Below are 24,284 nucleotides of genomic sequence, written 5' to 3' on the forward strand. Positions count from 1 at the left end.
CATATTCTTCTGTCGCTGTTAAATGAGTTATAGTGAGCCATTAAATTCTTTAATTCATTCATGAGATTTGAATATTTATTGCCCATCCTCAATTACCCTTGAGAAGGTGGTGGTGAGCTGCCTTCTTGAACTGGTATAGTCTATGTGGTGATAATTACTATGCTGTTACGAAAGGAGTTTCAGGATCGATATAGGAAGAGTAAAGGTTGAGATTCTGAAGGGAGATTACAGAGAGTTAGGCAGAAATTTAAAAAGGAGGTCCTCAAGGGTAGTAATATCTGGATTACTCCCAGTTCTACGAGCTAGTGAGGGCAGGAATATGAGGATAGAGCAGATGAATGCATGGCTGAGGAGCTGGTGTATGGGAGAAGGATTCACATTTTTGGATCATTGGAATCTCTTTTGGGGTAGAAGTGACCTGTACAAGAAGGACGGCTTGCACCTAAATTGGAAGGGGACTAATATACTGGCAGGGACATTTGCTAGAACTGCTTGGGAGGATTTAAACGAGTAAGGTGGGGGGGGTGAGACTCAAGGAGATAGTGAGGAAAGAGATTAATCTGAGACGGGTACAGCTGAGAACAGAAGTGAGTCGAACAGAAGTAAGTTAAACTGTCAGGGCAGGCAGGGACAAGGTAGGACTAATAAATCAAACTGCATTTATTTCAATGCAAGGGGCCGAACAGGGAAGGCAGATGAACTCAGGGCATGATTAGGAACATGGGACTGGGATATCATAGCAATTACAGAAACATGGCTCAGGGATGGGCAGGACTGGCAGCTTAAAGTTCCAGGATACAAATGCAACAGGAAGGATAGAAAGGGAGGCAAGAGAGGAGGGGGAGTGGCATTTTTGATAAGGGATAGCATTACAGCTGTGCTGAGGGAAATTACTCCTGGAAATACATCCAGGGAAGTTGTTTGGGTGGAACTAAGAAATAAGAAAGGGATGATCACCTTATTGGGATTGTATTATAGACCCCCCAATAGTCAGAGAGAAATTGAGGAACAAACTTGTAAGGAGATCTCTGCTATTTGTAAGAATAGTAGGGTAGTTATGGTAGGGGATTTTAACTTTCCAAACATCAACTGGGACCGCCATAGTGTTAAAGGTTTAGATGGAGAGGAATGTGTTAAGTGTGTGCAAGACAATTTTCTGATTCAGTATGTGGATGTACCTACTAGAGAAGGTACAAAACTTGAGCTACTCTTGGGAAATAAGTCAGGGCAGGTGACTGAAGTGTCAGTGGGGGAGCACTTTGAGACCAGCGACCATAATTTTATTTGTTTTAAAATCGTGATGGAAAAGGATAGACCAGATCTAAAAGTTGAAGTTCTAAATTGGAGAAAGGCCAATTTTGACGGTATTAGGCAAGAATGTTCAAAAGCTGATTAGAGACAGATGTTTGCAGGTAAAGGGATGGCTGGAAAATGGGAAGCCTTCAGAAATGAGATAACAAGAATCCAGAGAAAGTATATTCCTGTCAGGGTGAAAGGGAAGGCTGGAAGGGATAGGGAATGCTGGATGACTAAAGAAATTGAGGGTTTGGTTAAGAAAAAGAAGGAAGCATGTCAGGTATAGACAGGATAGATCAAGTGAATCCTTAGAAGGTTCTCAAGGAAATAGAAGTATACTTAAGAGGGAAATCAGGAGGGCAAAACGGGGACATGAGATAGCTTTGGCAAATAGAATTAAGGAGAATCCAAAGGGTTTTTACAAATATATTAAGGATAAAAGGATAACGAGGGAGAGAATAGGGTCCCTCAAAGATCAGCAATGCGGCCTTTGTGTGGAGCCACAGAAAATGGGGGAGATACTAAATCAATATTTTGCATCAGTATTTACTGTGGAAAAGGATATGGAAGGTATAGGGAAATAGATGGTGACATCTTGCAAAATGTCCAGATTACAGAGGAGAAAGTGCTGGATGTCTTGAAACGGTTAAAAGTGGATAAATCCCCAGGACCCGAGAACTCTGTGGGAAGCTAGAGAAGTGTTTGCTGGGCCTCTTGCTGAGATATTTGTATCATCGATAGTCACAGGTGAGGTGCCGGAAGACTGGAGGTTGGCAAACGTGGTGCCACTGTTTAGGAAGGGCGATAAGGACAAACCAGGGAATTACAGACCGGTGAGCCTGACCTCGGTGGTGGGCAAGTTGTTGGAGGGAATCCTGAGGGACAGGATATACATGTATTTGGAAAGGCAAGGACTGATTCAGGATAGTCAACATGGCTTTGTGCATGGGAAATCATGTCTGACAAACTTGATTGAGTTTTTTGAAGAAATAACAAAGAAGATTGATGAGGGCAGAGCAGTAGATGTGATCTATATGGACTTCAGTAAGGCATTCGACAAGGTTCCCCATGGGAGACTGGTTAGCAAGGTTAGATCTCATGGAATACAGGGAGAACTAGCCATTTGGATACAGAACTGGCTCAAAGGTAGAAGACAGAGGGTGGTGGTGGAGGGTTGTTTTCAGACTGGAGGCCTGTGACCAGTGGAGTGCCACAAGGATCGGTGCTGAGCCCTCTACTTTTTGTCATTTACATAAATGATTTGGATGCGAGCATAAGAGGTACAGTTAGTAAGTTTGCAGATGACACCAAAATTGGAGGTGTAATGGACAGCGAAGAGGGTTGCATCAGATTACAACAAGATCTGGACCAGATGGGCCAATGGGCTGAGAAGTGGCAGATGGAGTTTAATTCAGATAAATGCGAGGTGCTGCATTTTGGGAAAGCAAATCTTAGCAAATCTTAGCAGGACTTATGCACTTAACGGTAAGATCATAGGGAGTGTTGCTAAACAAAGAGACCTTGGAGTGCAGGTTCATAGCTCCTTGAAAGTGGAGTCGCAGGTAGATAGGATAGTGAAGAAAGCGTTTGGTATGCTTTTCTTTATTGGTCAGAGTATTGAGTACAGGAGTTGGGAGGTCATGTTGCGGCTGTTCAGGACATTGGTTAGACCACTGTTGGAATATTGCATGCAATTCTGGTCTCCTTCCTATTGGAAAGATGTTGTGAAACTTGAAAGTGTTCAGAAAAAATTTACAAGGATGTTTCCAGGGTTGGACGATTTGAGCAACAGGGAGAGGTTGAACAGGCTGGGGCTGTTTTCCCTGGAGCGTTGGAGGCTGAGGGATGACCTTATAGAGATTTACAAAATTATGAGGGGCATGGATAGGATAAATAGACAAAGTCTTTTCCATGGAATCAGGGAGTCCAGAACTAGAGGGCATAAGTTTAGGGTGAGAGGGGAAAGACATAAAAGAGACCTAAGGGGCAACCTTTTCACGCAGAGGGTGGTACGTGTATGGAATGAGCTGCCAGAGGATGTGGTGGAGGCTGGTACAATTGCAACATTTAAGAGGCATTTGGATGGGTATATGAATAGGAAGGGTTTATAGGGATATGGGCCAGGTGCTGACAGGTGGGACTAGATTGGGTTGGGATATCTGGTTGGCATGGACAGGTTGGACCGAAGGGTCTGTTTCCATGCTGTACATCTCTATGACTCTCTGACTCTATTTTGGTCCAACATTGGTGAAGGAATAGCGACATAGTTCGAAATCACGTTGGTGAAAGATATGAAGGAGAGTGTACAGGCGATCATACTCCCATGTGCGTCAGCTCTTGTTCTTCTAAGTGGCAGAGGCTGTAGGCTCAGAAGATGCTGTTAAAGGAGCTTTGGAGAGTTGCTACAATGCACCTGTCACTGGGGAGGGAGTGATTTTTAAAGTTTATGTTACGTGTATTTAGGCAATGGTACAAGGGTTGACACTTCCATGTCAACAGACCATTTGTGAGTGTCAAGTTAGACTTTGTACCATAGCCTAAATATGTGTAGAATTCTGAAGGACAAATTTATTGTGACAATTTCAACAAGAGAGTAATTGAGAAATGTGGGTGTATATAACGAAAGGAACCTACTCATCACCCCAGCTTCCAGTCCATTCCGTTTGACCCCAAGGGTTCCTGATCCGGATCAGTTGCTCTTCATCACCTTGATAATTCACCTGTAAGGGTTAAAATACAAGGACAGTCCCATAATGTTTCTAATTCACTTATGGCCTCTGGAATTAATATTCAGAGCTGGATCTGAAGTACACCAGGAAAAAATGAAAAGCAGTTACTTCAGGTTTTTGAATGAAGCATTTATCTTTCAGGATTCTGAATTAGTTTTACGACATTTTTTGATTAAGCATATCCATATCGCCATATAATACAAACATGGACAAAAGCAATTTTTATGCTACTGCAGAATATTTTAATTTCGATCCACTTAATTTTGAGTTAAGAGTAAAATGTTATTCTATTAACAGGAAACAAACAACTTGCATTCATCAATAGGTCAATGGTTCTTTTCTACATATTGACAGAAAGCTCAAGACATGTGGATAGTGCAGGAACAAACAGATTAGTATAAACAATTTACAAGCAGAGTTCAGTTAATTTCCGGAAGTGCATACCTGCCCTACTGGCACCATGAAGGCATTGACCTTCTCAGGAATGCCAAGTGGATTTACCTTGAGGGTGAGGAAAATCTTGGGCAGCTGGCAAAATTGAGTAATGTTTTTGGATTTAAGAAAGATTGCACTAGTATCCAACATAGTCCCCACATAATATTGTCTCAGATACATCTACCGACCAGAGTCATAGAGTCGTAGAGATGTACAGCAAAAAAACTGACTTTTCAGTTCAACTCGTCCATGCCAACCAGATACCCTAACCTAATCCAGTCCCATTTGCTACCACCTGGCCCGCATCCCTCTAAACCCTTCCTGTTCATATACCCATCCAGATGCCTTTTAAATGCTGTAATTGTACCAGCCTCCACCACTTCCTCTGGCAGCACTTTCCATACACGTACCACCCTCTGTGTGAAAAGGTTGCCCCTTAGGTCCCTTTTATATCTTTCCCCTCTTACCCCAAATCTATGCCCTCTAGTTCTGGACTCCCCCACCCCAGGGAAAATACCTTGTTTATTTATCCTATCAATGCCCCTCATGATTTTGTAAACCTCTATAAGGTCACCACTCAGCCTTTGACGCTCCAGGGAAAAACAGCCCCAGCCTATTTAGCCTATCCTTGTAGCTCAAATCCTCCAACCCTGGCAACATCCTTGTAAACCTATTTCCAACTCTTTGAAGTTTCACAACATCCCTCCAATTGGAAGGAGACCAGAATTGCACGTAATATTCCAAATTGGCCTAACCAATGTCCTGTATAGCCGCAACATGTCTTCCCAACTCCTTTACTCAATGCTCTCACCAATAAAGGAAAGCATACCAAACAAGGCGTTCGATAAGGTTCCCCACAGTAGGCTATTGTACAAAATGCGGAGGAATGGGATTGTGGGAGATATAGCAGTTTGGATCAGTAATTGGCTTGCTGAAAGAAGACAGAAGGTGCTGATTGATGGGAAATGTTCATCCTGGAGTCCAGTTACTAGTGGTGTACCGCAAGGGTCGGTGTTGGGTCCACTGCTGTTCATCATTTTTATAAATGACCTGGAAGAGGGCGTAGAAGGGTGGGTTGGTAAATTTGCAGATGAAACTAAGGTCAGTGGAGTTGTAGATAGTGACGAAGGATGTTGTAGGTTACAGAGAGACATAGATAAGCTGCAGAGCTGGGCTAAGAGGTGGCAAATGGAGTTTAATGCGGACAAGTGTGAGGTGATTCACTTTGGTCGGAGTAACCAGAATGCAAAGTACTGGGCTAATGGTAAGATTCTTGGTAATGTAGATGAGCAGAGAGATCATCTGAGAGGTGATTTAATAGAGACATAAGATAATCAGAGGGTTAGACAGAGTGGACAGGGAGAGCCTTTTTCCAAGTATGGTGACGGCGAGCAAGAAGGGGCATACATTGAGGAGTAATAGATTTCGGACAGATGTCAGAGGTAGTTCCTTTGCTCAAAGAGTAGTAAGGGTATTGAATGCTTTGCCTGCAATGGTAGTAGATTCGTCAACTTTAAGTACATTTCAGTCGTCATTGGACAAGCATATGGATGTACATGGAATAGTGTAGGTTAGATGGGCTTCAGATTGGTATGACAGGTCGGCGCAACATCGAGAGCCGAAAGGCCTGTACTACTGTATAATGTTCTATATCTATACCTTCTTCACTATCCTATCTACCTGCGACTGTACTTTCAAGGAACTATGAACCTGCACTCCAAGGTCTCTTTGTTCAGCAACACTCCCTAGGACCTTACCATTAAGTGTATAAGTCCTGCTAAGATTTGCTTTCCCAAAATGCAGCACCTCACCTTTATCTAAATTAAACTCCATCTACCACTCCTCAGCCCATTGCCCATCTGATCAAGAGCCCGTTATACTCTGAGGTAACCTTCTTTGCTGTCCACCACACCTCCAATTTTGGTGTCATCCGCAAACTTACTAACTATACCCTCCTATGTTCACATCCAAATCATTTATATAAATGACGAAAAGCATCCTACTCCTGATTAACTCATTGAGTTTTAAGTTTCTTTGTTGTGAAGTTATTATAACAAATCTCAACTGCAATTAGCCTGCTGCAGTAGTCACCATGAGCACCTCTCTACATCAGAGTTTGCTGTTAGAAAGTTTGATTTTATTAGATTATTGTCCAGATCCCTATAGAAAATGTTAAATTCATTGAGTATATTAATCATTGGGATTGAATCTTGGTCTGTGGTCTCAAACAGGATGTAGATTCAGGCTGGGGTTCGGGAACACCTGGGCAAAGCTTTGTGCATAAGGTGAAAAGAGTGACAGAGTGGCAAATGAACAGTTGCTTTTGGAGATCAGCGTATAGTTATCAGCCAAAAAAAAGAGTTTATCAAGTTGGTGGAGAGGAAGTAAGCTGGGTTTATCTTGCATTTCAGGATGAACTTGCTGAATGGTTCAGCCCGATGTGGCAATAAAAGGCTAAACCAACTGTGTTCCACAATGTTCAAGTCTATGCCATTTGTAACTGAGAATTGGTAAACTGACCAAGGTGGAAGAAAATAAGGGTTCTGCTAGGGACATTGAAAGGTGAATGAATGTTTGAGCAGATTAGCAGCCGAACAGGTCCTGTGGCAAATGGAGATCAAATACCAGACATTTGAGATTTAAAGGCACAGGCATGAATGACTATGTCAGGCAATGGGCCGGGTATCAAACGCTTAATGCACCTGTACAACCAGCTGTACAGCAAGAATAAAGAGAGAAAGAAAAAAAGTTGGAGAATTCATTATATGTTGCATTTGGCAGATGCCACAGAGAAACAACATCACCCTTTTAGATAACATGACATATTTTGGAGAAATTAAAAACTGACTATTTGACACTTACTGTTTCTGCTCCGGTAACAGAATAAGCATGGCCCTTGACCAACTGTTGGGAAGTAATTGCTTCAGTCTCTGCTGCACTGGTGATCTAATGAACAAGAGTATCAGTGTTAAATAGTCAAAAGTCAGATTATCATTGATAAAAATAGCTTTAGTCACTACAATACATAACTTCTATGTTATTTAATATTTTTAAATGGAACATAAAACTTTATCAAATATAGAATTATGCATTTGAGAATCTGTAAAAACTAAGATTCATACTCTACTACATTACCAAATGAAGAGGTGTAGGAGAAGGTGAAGTAAATCATAAAGTTAGTATCTGATGCTAAAGCAGAGCTTCAAAGGTTTGTAGATTATAGAATGGAAGGAACAGTGCAGTAGGCAAGGAAATCTTCAGTCTTGGAATCCTAGAAAATAATTAGAAAGGAGAGAACAGGAGTGCAATAAGACAGCAACGGCACAGGGATCCAAAGCAGCATGCAGTTCAGTTAACTTGGAGATTGTTACTAAGGCTTGCAGGTTACACAAATACCAACTATTTAAATGGTATAAATACCACCAAGTCTCAGAATCAAAGGCAAAAATATTGCAAAAAAGAAATTAAAATCTTTATCTGTTTTAACTGAATTATAGCAGCCTAAAACATAATAAAAAGGCGAAATATTGTGGATGCTGGCATTCTGAAATAAAACACAGAAGGTGCTGGAGAAGCTCAGCAGGTCTGGCAACATCTGTGGAGAGAGAAACAGTTAACATTTTAGGTTCAATGAATCTCCTTCAACAATATTCTGAAGAAGTCATCCGAGACTCAAAATGATAACTCTTTTTCTCTTTCCTCCGATGCTGCCAGACCTGCTGAGCTTCTGCAATATTTTGTTTTTATTTCTGGTCTAAATGTGTACTTTGTTGTTGAATCATGCATTTATAGCCTAGTCACCAGGCTGAATCCTTATCCCTGAGCAAATTGCATTCACTTTATCAGAATACTGGTTTTCACTAAATGGAAACAGATTTAGGGGAATGTGATTGGCTTACCAGAAGTGAAGTCTACCCTATCCTACAATTCCTATTAGACCCACAGAGTGTCGGACCATACATTCACATGTAATGCTGAGCTGTGAAGGATGTTCACTCATGCCCATAAAAGAAAATAAATTGTCACTGAAACAAAGTAAAAAATTGGAAGCTCTCCAATGGAGATGATAATCAGAATATTTAATTGAATTTAATCAATATCTGTGGAAGTGGATAGTTTTTGGGATCAGCAGCTAAGTGCACATTGAGGCAGAAGTTTCTGAGTGTCCTTAGATGTAAAGGAACATTTAGATGCAGCACGTAGAGGCAAACTGTTTGGGAGGATTGCACAGGTAACCGAGCATATCCCATCACACACCCACCCATTTAACATATTCAACAGAATTAGACTCTGGCTCTGTTATGTGTTATTCTGTTTATTTTTATATATTTGATGTTCTATGCTGAAGAACATTCAGGAAATTTTGCCTCACAGATTAAGTCAAGAATACATCGGACAAAGTTCAAGTATTATCTTAGTTTACCTGCTACATTTCTGAAATGAACTTCCAATCACGGCTGCTTCAGAAATTCAGAATTACCTGAAAGCTAACAGGTTCCCTGCAGTGCAGGGTAGTCAGGCAAAATACAACAAAACCCCCTTTTTCTCCGAAGTAGATGCTATGTTCCGTGATTTAAATATCCAGCAAGCTTCGACAAGAGAGATGCTGCTGCCAAATAATAATTCGAAACCTCAGCAATATGCCTTCCCTTCATGCATAGATCTCATTTTTTGTCCCTAATTGGCCTCTTCTGTTCTTACTACCCTTTTATTGTTAATATGTCCATAAATGGTTTTTGGATTCCCTTTTATGTTAGTTGCAGTCTTTTTTCTTTGTTTCTCTTATTTTCTTGTTCAATTCTCCTCAGAAGCTTTCATATTCAGCTTAGTTCTCAAATGTAATTCCCACTTGATATCTGTTGTGAGCAGACGTTTTCTGCTCCATCTTAACATTTCTCCCTTTTTTCATTCAGGGAGCTTTGTTTTTGTTTGCCCTGTCTTTCCCCTTCAGAGGAATATACCTTGGTAGCATTTGAATTATGTCTTTTCTAAAGGCAATTTAAATTTTGCCTGCTAATCTTGGATTCCATTTTATCTATGCTAGATCCATTCTTAACACATTGAAGCTGGCTATCCTCCAGTCAATTATTCTTACTTGGAATTGTTCTTTGCCCTTTTCCATAGCCAATCAAATTGGTCTTGTCAACGTTCCCTCTAATTTGTTTTCACTGCACAGATCTCCAAGGTTCATGCGCAGGAGCAGCTCCTGGAAGCAGAAGCCATGTATTGCCACACTAATCTGCATGCATGGAGCTTATAGGGAAAGTTGGTCCTGATTTTATTTAAGTGCAACTGATCGTGCCTGTACATGTTCCAACCCTCCGTAAGAACTGATACTGAGATCTCAAGAAATTAAAGCCCTCCGTTCAGCACTATCTCTCTATCCGGCCATGCATTCATATGCTGTCTTTCCTAATTCTTTACACACTTGCATGTAGTGCTGGGAATTAATCAGGTTGTTACATTTGAGGTCCTGCCTGCTCATTTTCTACGTAGCTTCTTAAACACTGATTGTAGGATCATTTCCCTTTTTCTCCTTACGTTATTGGTAGAAATATCACCCATTAGCACTGGCTGTTCCAGGGAGGCAGCATACCGTCCTGGAGAAAAACCCTTACAGTCCCCTATCGGACTTCCAATCACAATTGCTCTTTGAGTCTTCATCGTACCTAGGAGTGCGGAGTTCTAATGATATTTTGGATTAATTAGAGACTCACATTAATTGAACAGCCGAGGAGTGAGCCGCATCTTAGTGCCTTTTGAATGATTTTAAAGAGGTTGCTTGGTGCTTTGTCTAATTCATACCACTCGGAAATACCTCCTGTAAAATCTTCAAACCCTTCAGTGGTGGATCCTCCAGAGAGTGCTTCATATGATCCATTTAACCTGGGAAATGGGGACATCGCAATTAATCCAATTAATCCATTAAGAATCTATTGGCACATTTCAGCCCCATATCTGACAGTAGTATTCAACTGGAGAAAGTGAAATTCAGCAAAACGCAGCAGGGCAATCACATACCCAAAGGCTACCATTAATAGATCATGTAACGTCTTTGTAGGGTTAACAGTCAGATGGAGTACAGGAGAATCCACAACAAAAAGATAAAGGATTTCAGTTCTGGATCCAGAGGAACACCTTCTCCTGACCCCCTTCTTAGAAGGAAATTTATAATTAAGGTTAGGCGAGCTGACCATGCTAAATTGCCCATAGTGTTCCTGGATGTGTTGATTAGGCGCATTAGTCGGGGTAAATGTAGAATAATAGGATAGGGGGAATGGGTCTGGGTTGGTGACTCTTCAGAGGGTCAGTGTGGGCTCATTGGGCCAAATGGCCTGTTTACACACTGTAGGGATTCTATTCTATGATATTTCTGTTGGACATGATTAGGCCCCTTCTGATATATGGATCAATGGTGCTGGAAGAGCACAGCAATTCAGGCAGCATCCGAGGAGCTTCAGCAAAATTGACGTTTCGGGCAAAAGCTCTTCATCAGGAATAAAGGCAGAGAGCCTGAAGCGTGGAGAGATAAGCTAGGGGAGGGTGGGAGTGGGGAGAGAGTAGCATAGAGAACAATGGGTGAGTGGGGGAGGAGATGAAGGTGATAGGTCAGGGAGGAGAGGGTGGAGTGGATAGGTGGAAAAGAAGCTAGGCAGGTCAGACAAGTCCGGACAAGTCAAGGGGACTGGAAGTTAGAAACTAGGATGAGGTGGGGGAAGGGGAAATTCAACAGCTTCCTCATTTCCCCTTCCCCCACCTCATCCTAGTTTTTAACTTCCAGTCCCCTTGACTTGTCCGGACTTGTCCGACCTGCCTAGCTCCTTTTCCACCTATCCACTCCACCCTCTCCTCCCTGACCTATCACCTTCATCTCCTCCCCCACTCACCTATTGTACTCTATGCTACTCTCTCCCCACCCCCACCCTCCCCTAGCTTATCTCTCCACTCTTCAGGCTCTCTGCCTTTATTCTTGATGAAGGGCTTTTGCCCGAAACGTCGATTTTGCTGAAGCTCCTCGGATGCTGCCTGAACTGCTGTGTTCTTCCAGCACCATTGATCCAGAATCTGGTTTCCAGCATCTGCAGTCATTGTTTTTACCCTTCTGATATATCTCAAGTTAATGAGAGTGCCATTGCAGCTTCTCATTCAAACCCTTAAGTTAAAATTGCAATTGGGTTCCAATGTTTTCATCAGGGTCAGGCAAATATAACAGCAAAATAAAGTCCCACCTTGAGTGGACACCCTTGTGTTCTGATCGATAGAGTTGGTTACAATCCAAAATGGTCATCTTCCAACGGCTCTAAGCTAGAGATGCATTTACCCACTTCCCAGGAGAAAAGAGTTACACAAACATCAAGAGTAAATGAACAAATCAATAGCTGTTAACAGTGAAACCACTATTTCCACATCCACACAAAGAACCAGAAAATGGCCATAATTAACTTACTTTGAGTAGGCTTTCTCCAGCAGGGCACTCCAAAACTCATTTCCAGAAGCTGAGTGCACAAACATCAGCTGATCATCCTTTGTGGGCAGCCTGTCATCAATCACCACATCTACCCATTCGCCGTACTGCCAGAACTGAACACGAACATCAAGGGGTTAGCACACTGCAGGAATCGAGCTCACATCACTCAACATGGCCTAACAATCTAAATAATAATTACATTCTGTCAGTTTCAACTGCTCTCAGAACTTTCAAAATTCTGCATCTAAGTGTGCCAGTTGGAACTGCTTTTCCCAGTAGAAGAGTTTTCCCTCATGTTTAAAATGATCAAAGGGAACAACATTGATGAAACTCTACTGTAAGATGAAGAGATCCATTATGAGTGCCATTGATATAAGGGGAACAAAAGGATATTGAAACAAAGTACACAGATATTAGATCTATTGTTCATTTAGAAGATAAATAGTAACCAATTGTTTGGCTTATAGGCTTCTGTGTTCTAACTACTACATTCACTGCACTCCTGAAGATGTATGGCCCCAATTTTCACTTCCTCTCAATGTGATTTCTCAGTCCTTGTTTCCCTCATTCAGTCACCCTTCTTATCTCTTCCTCATCCCTTAGCCCTTGCACACAGTCTTTGCCCTTTCACCTGCCCCCTTCATGTATATGCTCTCTTATCGCTCTCTTAAGATAAGGCTCTCTTAACTCGTTCACTTAGAAACAGAATTCCTTTCATTGTCCTTCACTCTGCCTCTCAGCAAAATGTAAAATTAGCAGTGCTTACCTGGAAATGGAAGATTCCAGCATAATCAGATTCAAATTCTTGTCCACTGGGAACAACCTTGCAAAGAACCTCATGATTCAGGGTCAGCGAGGCAATGGCAGCCAGAAGCCAGCAATCACCTGTAAAAGAAAACCAAGAGGAAACCAGAGAGTCATTTCACGTTCATGTTTCCCCAATCAGTGCAGATTAGATGCATTCAGGTGTCAGGTTTGTTTATTCCAAAGTTCTGGAGAGAAAGGTTGAAGCATTTGGAACAGTGTGATTAAAACCTCTGGGCTGAAGGGGGAGGCGGGGATGGCACAAGAAAGGAAGCATTCCTTGAGCATCTTTACAAAACTAGCTCTCCTTAGAAAATTGAAATGGAAGTTTCAGCAATATTCCGCTTCCTCACATCAATAAGCTCATTACTAACCATCTATTCAACTGGTTATGAGGGCTTTAATATTGCTTGTGTAAACAGCATCTCATATGTACTGAGCACACAACCACAGCTTGTCTGAAGAGAAGACATGACCACAGCATAAGGTAAGTCTTAAAAGTCCTTGTGCAGAAACAAGTTCAGTTTGGTGATCTTTCCCTCATCTGGTCATGTATCAAAAGCAACAATTATATTTCAAAATAATAAAGTCCAGAGGTTTGTGCTCCAACCTGTGTTCCCAATAAGAAGTATTCTTGAGAAAGCGCTGGTTGGAGAAGCAGTCTATAATGCTGTAACTCTTGCTTTTACTCATTCAACCTCATTGTCAAGAACTTTGGAAGATACCAAACATTCTTTCATTCTTTGGAAATCAGCACAAACCAAATGGATGCCAGAATGTGATAATGTGAATGTACTGATACAAGCGCACTTTCAGTGGGAGTGTTCCCGGGCTGGACAGCTGCCAGACCTGGGCAGTTCCATTCATTTCATTAAATATATAAAGTTAGCTCTGGAGGCTCACACACACACTGAGCAGGGTGCTGTGAGCAAGAAAATAATGTTTTAAAAGTATTTCAAACTGAGATCCTGGAACTGAACACTGTTGAACCTGAAAGCATCCTGTTTCCATAACACGTGAGAGGCTCCAGTTACAGTGACAATTCTAACTCATGTAGTGGCTTAATGTAGGAAATACTCTATAAATAGTTTGCAGAGGAGAAATGGATAGCAAAATGGAACTATTCGGAGAGATGGCCAGAGTTAAATAAACTATACTTTGAGGAGATCAGAAAGGGAGTCAGGCAGACTCATTTGATGGTGTAGTGTGGACTCAACTCCAAAGATTAGAACTAAAACTGGGGATAGTGGAGTGCAGCTATGAGGAGGCAGAGTTGGTGAGGAGCAGATCAATATTATAAATGAAACCCAGTGTCACACTGAGTACAACAAATAGGTTCCAATGTAAATAGACTGCTTAAGTCTAAATACTGTTCAGAGAAAACCCTTGAGCCAAAAGGCACTAAACTGCTTCCCTTTCGTGTGAGCTGGAAATCCTTCCAAGAAGGGAACAGAGTAAAAGACTGTCTATTGATATGGAACTTTTAAAGTCTCCCCCTATTTAGGAAACTCAGTGTTGCCCAAACCTACACTAATAAACATCCTATGTCAATACTGAGACATGTTTTTTGCACTAATGGTTTAGGCAGTCACACATTTCAACTGGTCTGAACCTTCAATGATTTCTATTTAATGCGTTGAAAATAAACATCTAATTCCCATCTTCATCATTAAATATAGCAGACTTTTTAAAAAGGCAGAAAAGAAAGACAGAAGTAGCAGGAGGGTTGAATGACAGGATCAGGAATTTTGGAAAATCCTGCATACAATCACATATTCACAGTATTGGATACATCTGAATTAGGGAAGAAGGCCATTCAGCCCATCATATCCAGCCATCAAGCCTGATCCTATTTTCTAGCTTTCCGTCTAATAGGTACAGCACTTCAAGAATTCCACTCTGTTTGCAAAACCTTTAAATTCTGCCTCAGTGGTTGGCACTGTTCCTCACAGTGCTAGGCAGCCAGGTTTGATTTGTCTGTGTGGCGTTCACATATTCTTCTAGTGTAATAATGAAGTTTTCATCACAAATTTGTTACAGCAGATAATGACTTTTTTCAAACAAGTTCTACCCATTGGTGCCTGAGAGATAGGGATACCAATGATTCTATGTTTGCACAAAATACCTCACTTCTGTCAAGCTCAAATACACATTTTTGAAAAACGTTGCAGAAACTATCAACTGGCATGTCTTCAGGCTCTCGTTTTCCACCCTAGTTTGGCTGGGTTGTACACCAACTGTATCAGAGAGAAATGTGACCTTCTTCTCAGGTCTGAGAAATGTGGCTGGATTATTTCATAGAATCCCTATGAAATAGAGGCAGGCCATTCGGCAATCTTTCAAACAGCAACCCAGACTCACCTCCCTAAAGTATAACACTGCATTTACCACCTAATGCAATACATTTAACCAGCATATCTTTGGACTGTGGGAGGAAACCAGAGCATCCAGAGGAGCCCCATGCAGACATAAGGAAAGTGCTGCCCTACTGTGGGAGGGGGAGTTAAAGTGTTGTCAGACAGACTATATAGGGCAGCACGGTGGCTCAGTGACTAGCACTGCTGCGTCACAGTGCCAGGGACCCTGGCTCGATTCCAGGCTCCAGTGACAGTCTGTGTGGAGTTTGCACATTTTTCCCATGTCTGTGGGGTTTCATCTGGGTGATCTGGTTTCCTCCCATGGTCCAAAGATGTGCAGGTTAGGTGAACTGGCCATACCAAACTGCCATAGAGTTCAGGCACGTGTAAGTTAGGTGCATTATGGGATACTCTTTGGAGGGTCAGTATGGACTTGTTGGGCCTAATGGCCTGTTTCCACACTATTCTATGTCATTCTGTTCTACTCTACTCCTGAGAAAGGTCCCACTCTCCAATGTGAACATCTGCCTTGCTGGCTTACCCACTTTATCCTTCAATTAGGATGATGCATGATTTCCAACCATGTCCAGGAGGAAGTTCCATCTATTATAACTACCAGCCAGTCAGACATTACCATCACTGCATGATGGCGGCATCGACATAAGCAGTGGCCAATGACAGTACTGTGGGAAATCAAGAAGGCAGCATTCTGCACTAGATTCTGTCATTCAGGTACACCTGGAGCCAGGCACAGGTCATGGGGGGGGAGGTTGGATTGTGACACATATTGGACAAGTATGACGGGGTACAAAGATGGATGATGGAGGCCAAGATGCGAAAGGGAATTAGCACTAGGGGTGTTGGCAGGAATTATCTATAAATGTCCCTAAAAAATAGTTTCACTGGCCAGCAGACAGCTGGACTTCATCCTGCCAGTCACATCAGATTGAGCTCTGGACTCTTCTACTGCTCCCAAAATTAGGGTGAAATGAAATCCTTAATTCGGCATTAAACCATTTCATGGGGGTTATAAGTAGGCCATGGGCAGGCAACCCAATGGAAGCCTCCTCTACTGCTCATAACATCATGGTGGAGGAAGTGGGCTGGCAGCAGGAATGGTACAAGTAACATAGCACCCTTAACATACAGATCCACCCGCATGCTTTCCTTCCCAAGGATAATTCAGCCCAACCTTTAAAATTCAGCCTATGGTGAAATTTTGCCAAATAATAGAATTTATGCAAGAGTGTCGATGTTTGCTGGTTTGAGCTGTTATCCCTTGCATCTTTTTGCTAAGTTCATGACCCTACTTTGAAAATTGATTGCTTTCCCAAAGTTACGCCTGCTTTCCTGCTGTGATTCTTCTTGCTAAAATTTGTTTTGCTTTGTTTGTGGCTTTTTTGGGTGGCATTGCCCATTTCCCTTTCAGCTTCACCATCACCACTATTTGCCAACACCTAAACCTAACTTCCCTGGGACTCTGCAGCTGTGTCAATCATTCTATGTTCGCTCACAGCCTCTTCTCAATAGTGCTGCCCTTAATGCTGTTCCACTCTAACTTGTTGCAATGTACACAATTGACTTCCCTTAACCTCCATCATTGTCAACTCCAGAGTTTTTTAGATTAGATTCGATTCCCTACAGTGTGGAAACAGGCCCTTCGGCCCAACCAGTCCACACCAACCCTCCAAAGAGAAACCCACCCAGACCCATTTCCCTCTGACTAATGCACCTAACACTATGGGCAATTTAGCATGGCCAATTCACCTGACCTGCACATCTTTGGACTGTTGGAGGAAACCGGAGCACCCAGAGGAAACCCACGCAGACACAGGGAGAATGTGCAAACTCCACACAGACAGTCACCCGAGATTGGAATCAAACCTGGGATCCTGGCGCTGTGAGGCAGCAGTGCTAACCACTGAGCCACCATGCCACCCCTTGAATGCACTCTGCCCACAATTCCTTAGCTAAATGCTGCTTTCAGATCTTTCTGAAAAATGGGTATGGTAGGGACATCCACCTCTCGCTCACCAAAGCCATCATTTTGACTCTGAGCAAATGGATTTCTTCTTCTCCTTGACTTCTTGCCCAGGCTAAACTGAGACCTTGGATTAGTGGTGCTGGAAGAGCACAGCAGTTCAGGCAGCATCCAAGGAGCAGCGAAATCGACGTTTCGGGCAAAAGCCCTTCTTCAGGAATAAAGGCAGTGAGCCTGAAGCATGGAGAGATAAGCTAGAGGAGGGTGGGGGTGGGGAGAAAGTAGCATAGAGTACAATGGGTGAGTGGGGGAGGAGATAAAGGTGATAGGTCAGGGAGGAGAGGGTGGAGTGGATAGGTGGAAAAGGAGATAGGCAGGTAGGACAAGTCCGGACAAGTCATGGGGACAGTGCTGAGCTGGAAGTTTGGAACTAGGGTGAGGTGGGGGAAGGGTGAATGAGGAAACTGTTGAAGTCCATATTGATGCCCTGGGGTTGAAGTGTTCCGAGGCGGAAGATGAGGTGTTCTTCCTCCAGGCATCTGGTGGTGAGGGAGCGGTGGTGAAGGAGGCCCAGGACCTCCATGTCCTCGGCAGAGTGGGAGGGGGAATTGAAATGTTGGGCCACGGGGCGGTGTGGTTGATTGGTGCAGGTGTCCCGGAGATGTTCCCTAAAGCGGTGTGCTAGGAGGCGTCCAGTCTCCCCAATGTAGAGGAGACCGCATCGGGAGCAATGGATACAATAAATGATATCAATCAACCACACCACCCCATGGCCCAACATTTCAACTCCCCCTCCCACTCTGCCGAGGACATGGAGGTCCTGGGCCTCCTTCACCGCCGCTCCCTCACCACCAGACACCTGGAGGAAGAACGCCTCATCTTCCGCCTCGGAACACTTCAACCCCAGGGCATCAATGTGGACTTCAACAGTTTCCTCATTTCCCCTTCCCCCACCTCACCCTAGTTCCAAACTTCTAGCTCAGCACTGTCTCCATGACTTGTCCTACCTGCCTATCTCCTTTTCCACCTATCCGCTCCACCCTCTCCTCCCTGACCTATCACCTTCATCCCCTCCCTCACTCACCCATTGTACTCTATGCTACTTTCTCCCCACCCCCACCCTCCTCCAGCTTATCTCTCCACGCTTCAGGCTCACTGCCTTTATTCCTGATGAAGGGCTTTTGCCCGAAATGTCAATTTCGAAGCTCCTTGGATGCTGCCTGAACTGCTGTGCTCTTCCAGCACCACTAATCCAGAATCTGGTTTCCAGCATCTGCAGTCATTGTTTTTACCTCCTAAACTGAGACCTTGCCAGTTTGTTCAACTCATAGCTATGTTTTGAAATCCTTATCTTGTGTTGGATAAGGCTGAAGATAACAGAAATCGATAAGAAATGAACTGCCAGAGGAGGTGGTGGAGGCTGGTACAATTACAAGATTTAAAAGGGATCTGGATGGGTAAATGAATAGGAAAGGTTTTGAGGGATATGGGCCAAGTGCTGGCATTTGGGACTACAGTAGGTTAGGATATCTGGTCAGCGTGGACGAGTTGGACCGAATGGTCTGTTTCCATGCATTACGTCTCTATGCTTCTAAAACACTTTACAGTGGGCTGTAATGTGAGAGGAATTACGCTAATTCATTCAGGTTTTTAAAGAGCTACGATTGCAGGAAATCAGTAACTGCTGTCTCTTCCAAATAAGGCATGCACATGGACAAAATGTTCAGGATTGGTAATGTGCATAAATAATTCCAAATAAGGCATGCACTTAGCACAGACACCTAGGTGTACAGAGCCTGAGGAAATTAGCTTTCAGCAGAACTTCAAAGATTAACAATGCAGGAGATACCCTCTGTCAGGAGGCATGGTGAAGATGTCAAGAAAAGTTCCAGCCTGGCCAGTTGCCAACTCTCCCAGCTAACAATGTTTCAGGTTCGTTACAGAACCCAGGGTAGTGAAAGACAGTGATGGAGACATCTCTCATAGTTAAAAACATCATTTAAGTACTTAATAAACTAATTGGGTTTTATAGAGCTGTAAGTGTATCTCTGTCTATGTATATACTGTTGTCTCTCAGAGATGGGCAACACCTGTTTATTATGAAGGTCACTTGTTTGTATTTCTAATACTTAATACCAACCACCCGCCCACTGCCCCCTCCCCCCGACACACACACACACACCTGAACAACAGTAGCAACAGAATCCTTATTCACACCTTTACATTAGGCCCTAACATTTCCACTATCTGCTTCAGTCCCAATCTTGCGAACTCCAAACTGTCCAACGCACAGTACAGACAGAGTCTGACAGGACCAAAGCCTGATGTGAGTGTGATCGTGGAGTTTGTGTATTGTGATAAAGCTATCACTAATGCATAGGGAAGGCAATTGCTCTCCATCTCTAGAAGCAACATACTAGTGGCAAACTTAAAATGCTGCTATGAAAACAACTATCATTTTGATTCTAACTGTAGCCAGACTATGTTCTTAATTGCTAAGAATGGGCAAAGCATATGGCTGACCTGTGGATCCTCCCAAGCAATGGTAGAGAAGTGTCTGGGAAACTGGAAAGGATCAATCTGTCCGAAGTACAGATTGCAATCTGTAGGAAACCACAAAATCACTGACAAATTCAGCACCTGCGAAACTGAGTTTCCACCCTGTAATCATTTTATCCTCATGCATCTTGTCCTCTAGAGTATAAACCTGTTATGACTTTAAAAAACAGTTCTAACTTATTTCCGAATTTCCATTTGAACTTCAAGACTATTTTGTAAACTAAACTTCAAACTGATTCTTCTCTTTGGTTCATATACCACAGTAGGCCCCAGTGCACTCAGAATGAGCTTGCATGCCAGAGAGATGGATTTCTAGCTCGATATGAAGCTAATTATCACAGCATCATTTGATTGTGAATTGAAATGACAGAACTAACGAATACAGACAAGATCAGTTTCAGTTTTTTTAACATAAAGAGAAGTCAAATGAAGTAGTTTGCCTTTGCAAATACAAAGTTATTCATGTCCTCTTTTGTTTGCACCTGGTCAAACCGGTTTATCATTCACCCATTTCATGATTTACATTCATCAAACTAATTCAATCTATATTTGTGTTTAGAAAAGGTGAGGTGATGCAACAGAACCACAAATGCCAAAAGGAAAAAAAGCAGGAAATGCGCAGCAGATTAATCAATACATGAAATACAAAAGTATATTAGCATTTTGGGTGTAAACTAGAACTCAACCTTCTCCTTCTTTCAGATCAGGTTTGTTCACCCACTTCCTGTTTTTATTCCACATACATCAGTAAGCAGAACTGCTTTTTGTCTTTGTTGCATTGGCCAAAGTGTACACATTGAGATTTCTAATGTGATCATCCATTAATATGAGCTTCTGAAAAAAAAGATTATGAACAGAACTATTTTTAAAATGGCTACTGTAAAACAACGTACTGCAGTGTCAATGTCAACAATTAAACAGCAGATTCCAGAAATCTTCAAAAACAGACATTCAGCATCCAAGGAGAGAAGAGACTGAAGGAAATGTATCTATAGACCATCTAAATGAAAACGTTGCCCCTCAGGTTCCTTTTAAATCTTTCCCCTATCACCTTAAATGTATGTCCTCTAGTTTTAGACTCTTCTACCCTTGTAAAAAGGCCTTGACTATTCACCTTAACTCTGCCCTCATAATTTTATAAACTTCTATCACAGTTTCTGGTTGTCAAAGTTCTGTTCTTGTCCTGTGGAATTGGGTCATCAGTGGTTATTTAGTATATGCGGACAACCTGGCATTAAAACTACTCAGGTATCCTACTGCCAAGGTTGGTGTAGTTTGGTACTCGCCCATCTGGCCAATCACCCTGATGATCTTACCCACATGCCTGCGTGATAATTAAACGTTCCTTCAGTTTAGTCAGGATGGATAGGTAACTGGAGTTAAAAGGTGTGGCGCTGGAAAAGCACAGCAGGTCGGGCAGCATCTGAGGAGCTGGAGAATCAACGTTTCAGGCATAAGCCTTTTATCAGGATACAGCATTCCTCATGAAGGGCTTATGCCCAAAACATCGACTCTCCTGCTCCTTGGATGCTGCCTGACCTGCTGTGCTTTTCCAGCAACACACTTTTTGACTCTGATTTCCAGCATCTGCAGTCCTCACTTTCTCCACGTAACTGGAGTTGAGAAGTAGGTGGAATGTGAAATTCATTCTCGCTCATTTTGTACTCAAGTAGTTTTCCCAGTTTGCATGAATTTAAAACACCCTTTATAACCACATTGTCTATGCTATACCCTTCCCCATTGTCTATATTTATCTATCCAACCCATTACACCATTATTCTCAGTAGTTGGTTAGGTATGTAGACAACTCCCTATTGTGTGTTGCAAGTTTTGCTTTCCCTTAATTTTGTTTCCTGATCAACAAAATCCTTTTTACTGCTGCTATTGTGTCTATTATGCTCTACCCCTTCCTTTTATAATCAATTCCAGGTCTGTTGAAAGTTCAGAGGGCATGAAGTGTATCACTCTAAATCTATCTTTAAGCCAGCTGTCTCTGTAGTGTCTAATGTATCAATCATTGTGCTTCTAACTTGCTTAATTTTCTTATTATGCCATGTAAAATCAAAAAGGGAACACTTATTTGGACTTCTGTACCCAACCTGCTCATCTTGGTTAACATATTTTTGAGCTGAAAATGTGTTGCTGGAAAAGCGCAGCAGGTCAGGCAGCATCCAAGGAACAGGAGAATCGACGTTTCGGGCATAAGCCCTTCTTCAGGAACGCTTTTCCAGCAACACATTTTCAGTTCTGATCTCCAGCATCTACAGCCCTCACTTTCTCTCAAAGATTTTAACATATTTTTGACCCAATTAATTCAAGTCTGTTGCCACTTCTATATTTACCTGATCTACAGGAACACTAGTGCCTCTCCCATCCTGGCGACCAAAGTGATCACATTCTCCAGCAAGCCAAAACCCTCCTTTCTGCACCAGTCTTTCAACCCTGCAGTTGCTGACTTCATGACGTCCACTTGGAAAGCAATACACCATCTAGCACTGCGAATTATCTTTACAAATCTTACCCTTTCTTCAATTCTTGTGTGAAAGTGAGGGCTGCAGAGGCTGGAGATCAGAGCTGAAAATTCTCCTGTTCCTTGGATGCTGCCTGACCTGCTGCGCTTTTCCAGCAACACATTTTCAGTTCAATTCTTGTGTCCCTCAATCACCACATGCCCACTCATTCTCCTTTTAATGTTTCCTCCATTTGCTTCTTTGTATTTTATACTCGCTGATTTTGACCATATGGTATCTAAAGAGTTATGCTTCTTAAGCCAAATCGTGGATGATCACGGTTCTATCCTCGTCTGTTGCTTCCTGCCCAATGGTCACTAAGTCTCTTTAACAGTCCTACTGACCAGTAAAATTGGTTTGAAAAAAATAGATATTCCGCCAAATGACATGAAGTGTATTAAATTGACTCTGAAGCAGAATTTAAAACTCTCTTCTGTGACAAACTTAGTAGTGAGTGAGCAGTTTAATCAGGTGAGTGAGCAAGTGGCATGTGCAGACCACATTGCTTACCTGCATCCAACCCAATTACATCTTTGGGAAAAAACCCACTAAAAGGCCTCAATGCTGCCACCACTAGTACCAGCCCAGCAGCAGATCATGTGGCCTCCCAAGAGGAATGTAGTTAGTTGGGGGCTTTAAGGAGTGGACAGAGATTCCCTCCTTCAACGGTACTTAGCGTCTGATTGAGGGAAACGGAATGAATGAGCAACATACCCACCTGCTCTTGCTGCTCCAGCATTAAATACCTGTGACCTGGGATCCAGTGGCATTACAAGGGCTCAGTTGGATGCAGTGTATCAGCAGTAACCATTGCCTCCCCATTGGTGCTACCTTTCAATAGAGCTGTCGGCCACTGATTGGCCATCAACTTGCTATCCAGTTAAAAGCCCGAGTGGTATTTAACTTGAGGGTTGCTTTCCTACAACTTGGTGACGGGGGTGAGATTTCAGGACTAGACCCTTGACAGCTAAAGACACAGTTGTCAACGGTAGAATGGTTAAAATTGCAAATGTGCAAGAGGAGAGAAATGGAGGAGCTCAAGTACCTTGGAAGATCACCAGGTTGTACAGTTTACAGAGGGAGGAAGGAGTGAGGCTGTGACGGAATGTGAAAGCATTTTGAATCTGTATGTAGCTCAACTGGAAACTAACATTAGCCAAGTACACAGAGACGATCGATGAACCCAACTTGACAATATGAAGAGTGAGTTTTTGATGAACACAAATTTAGGGAGGGGGTAAGACACAAGTCCAACCAGAAGTGCAATAATGAGCCAGTTGAAATATGTCCACATTATGCATGCCACACTTACTACTATTAACTTTGCTTTTGCCATACCTATTTACATAATCAGCTCAACAGAAATTCTTCTAAAAATTATTGCAATTTTAATTCATTAGAATGAGTGCAAAAGTGTGAAGAGCTTCCCATTGAGAGCCTTGTTATAAACAAGAATCTCAATTCCTTGCATCAGTTTATTTGTCAAATTACATTAAGCATGTCTTCAGGCTACAGTTTACCTGTCCTGACTTGCTCATGAAATTCTTTCATTTAATGTAATGGAAAACTGTTGTTTGGAGACACTCACATGTGTAAAGGCAGTGGGAGTGGCTTTCAGAAGCCCCACCCTTCACCACCATCCATATTCCTGGCTCCCTCCAGGTTGCATAACAGGCGTGAGTTAAGAAGGACACCTGTGGACCTTCTCACCCAGAACTTAATGGCAAGAAGTGGGTAGGTTTCCTACCAAGGCCAATTTGCCCAAATTGGACCAAATTTATCCCACTCAGGTCAGTCTGCGAGCTCTCGGCTTCTTTCTCAACCAGAGGCCTGAACAATCCCCACTCTCCTCCACCTGGCTGAACTTGTTCTCTTACTGAACAATTTCTCCATTAATCCATTTCACTTCTTCCAAGTCAAAGGAGTGGCTATGGGCACCTGCATGGCTCCCAATTATGCCTGCCTCTTTATGGAATATGTTGAACAATCCTGGCTCCAGTCTTACACTGGCCCCTACCTATAACCTTTCTTTCAGTACATTGACAACTTCTTCAGTGCCGCTTCATGCTGTCCCAGGACCTTGAAAACTTTGCCTCCAATTTCCACCCTTCTGTAATTTTCACATTGTCCATTTCTGACACCTCC

The 24,284-nt window shown here is 42.6% G+C and overlaps 1 protein-coding gene across 1 annotated transcript in view; it reads right to left on the reverse strand.

Annotated features, from left to right (window-relative positions):
- LOC122552714 (calpain-2 catalytic subunit-like) overlaps nucleotides 1-24,284 on the reverse strand; it is an 81,517-nt gene that overhangs the window by 32,482 nt on the left and 24,751 nt on the right. The window contains exons 3-7 of the mRNA XM_087991256.1: nucleotides 12,695-12,813; nucleotides 11,908-12,041; nucleotides 10,178-10,346; nucleotides 7,323-7,406; nucleotides 3,931-4,016 (exon numbers count right to left, since the gene is read on the reverse strand). Coding sequence (XP_087847382.1) covers nucleotides 3,931-4,016; nucleotides 7,323-7,406; nucleotides 10,178-10,346; nucleotides 11,908-12,041; nucleotides 12,695-12,813 — 592 coding nt within the window. The remainder of the gene's footprint in view (nucleotides 1-3,930; nucleotides 4,017-7,322; nucleotides 7,407-10,177; nucleotides 10,347-11,907; nucleotides 12,042-12,694; nucleotides 12,814-24,284) is intronic.

Source organism: Chiloscyllium plagiosum, unplaced genomic scaffold, assembly GCF_037043375.1.
Source record: "Chiloscyllium plagiosum isolate Xiang-an unplaced genomic scaffold, Cpla_swu_hap1 HiC_scaffold_10, whole genome shotgun sequence".
NCBI classification, from domain to species: Eukaryota; Metazoa; Chordata; class Chondrichthyes; order Orectolobiformes; family Hemiscylliidae; genus Chiloscyllium; species Chiloscyllium plagiosum.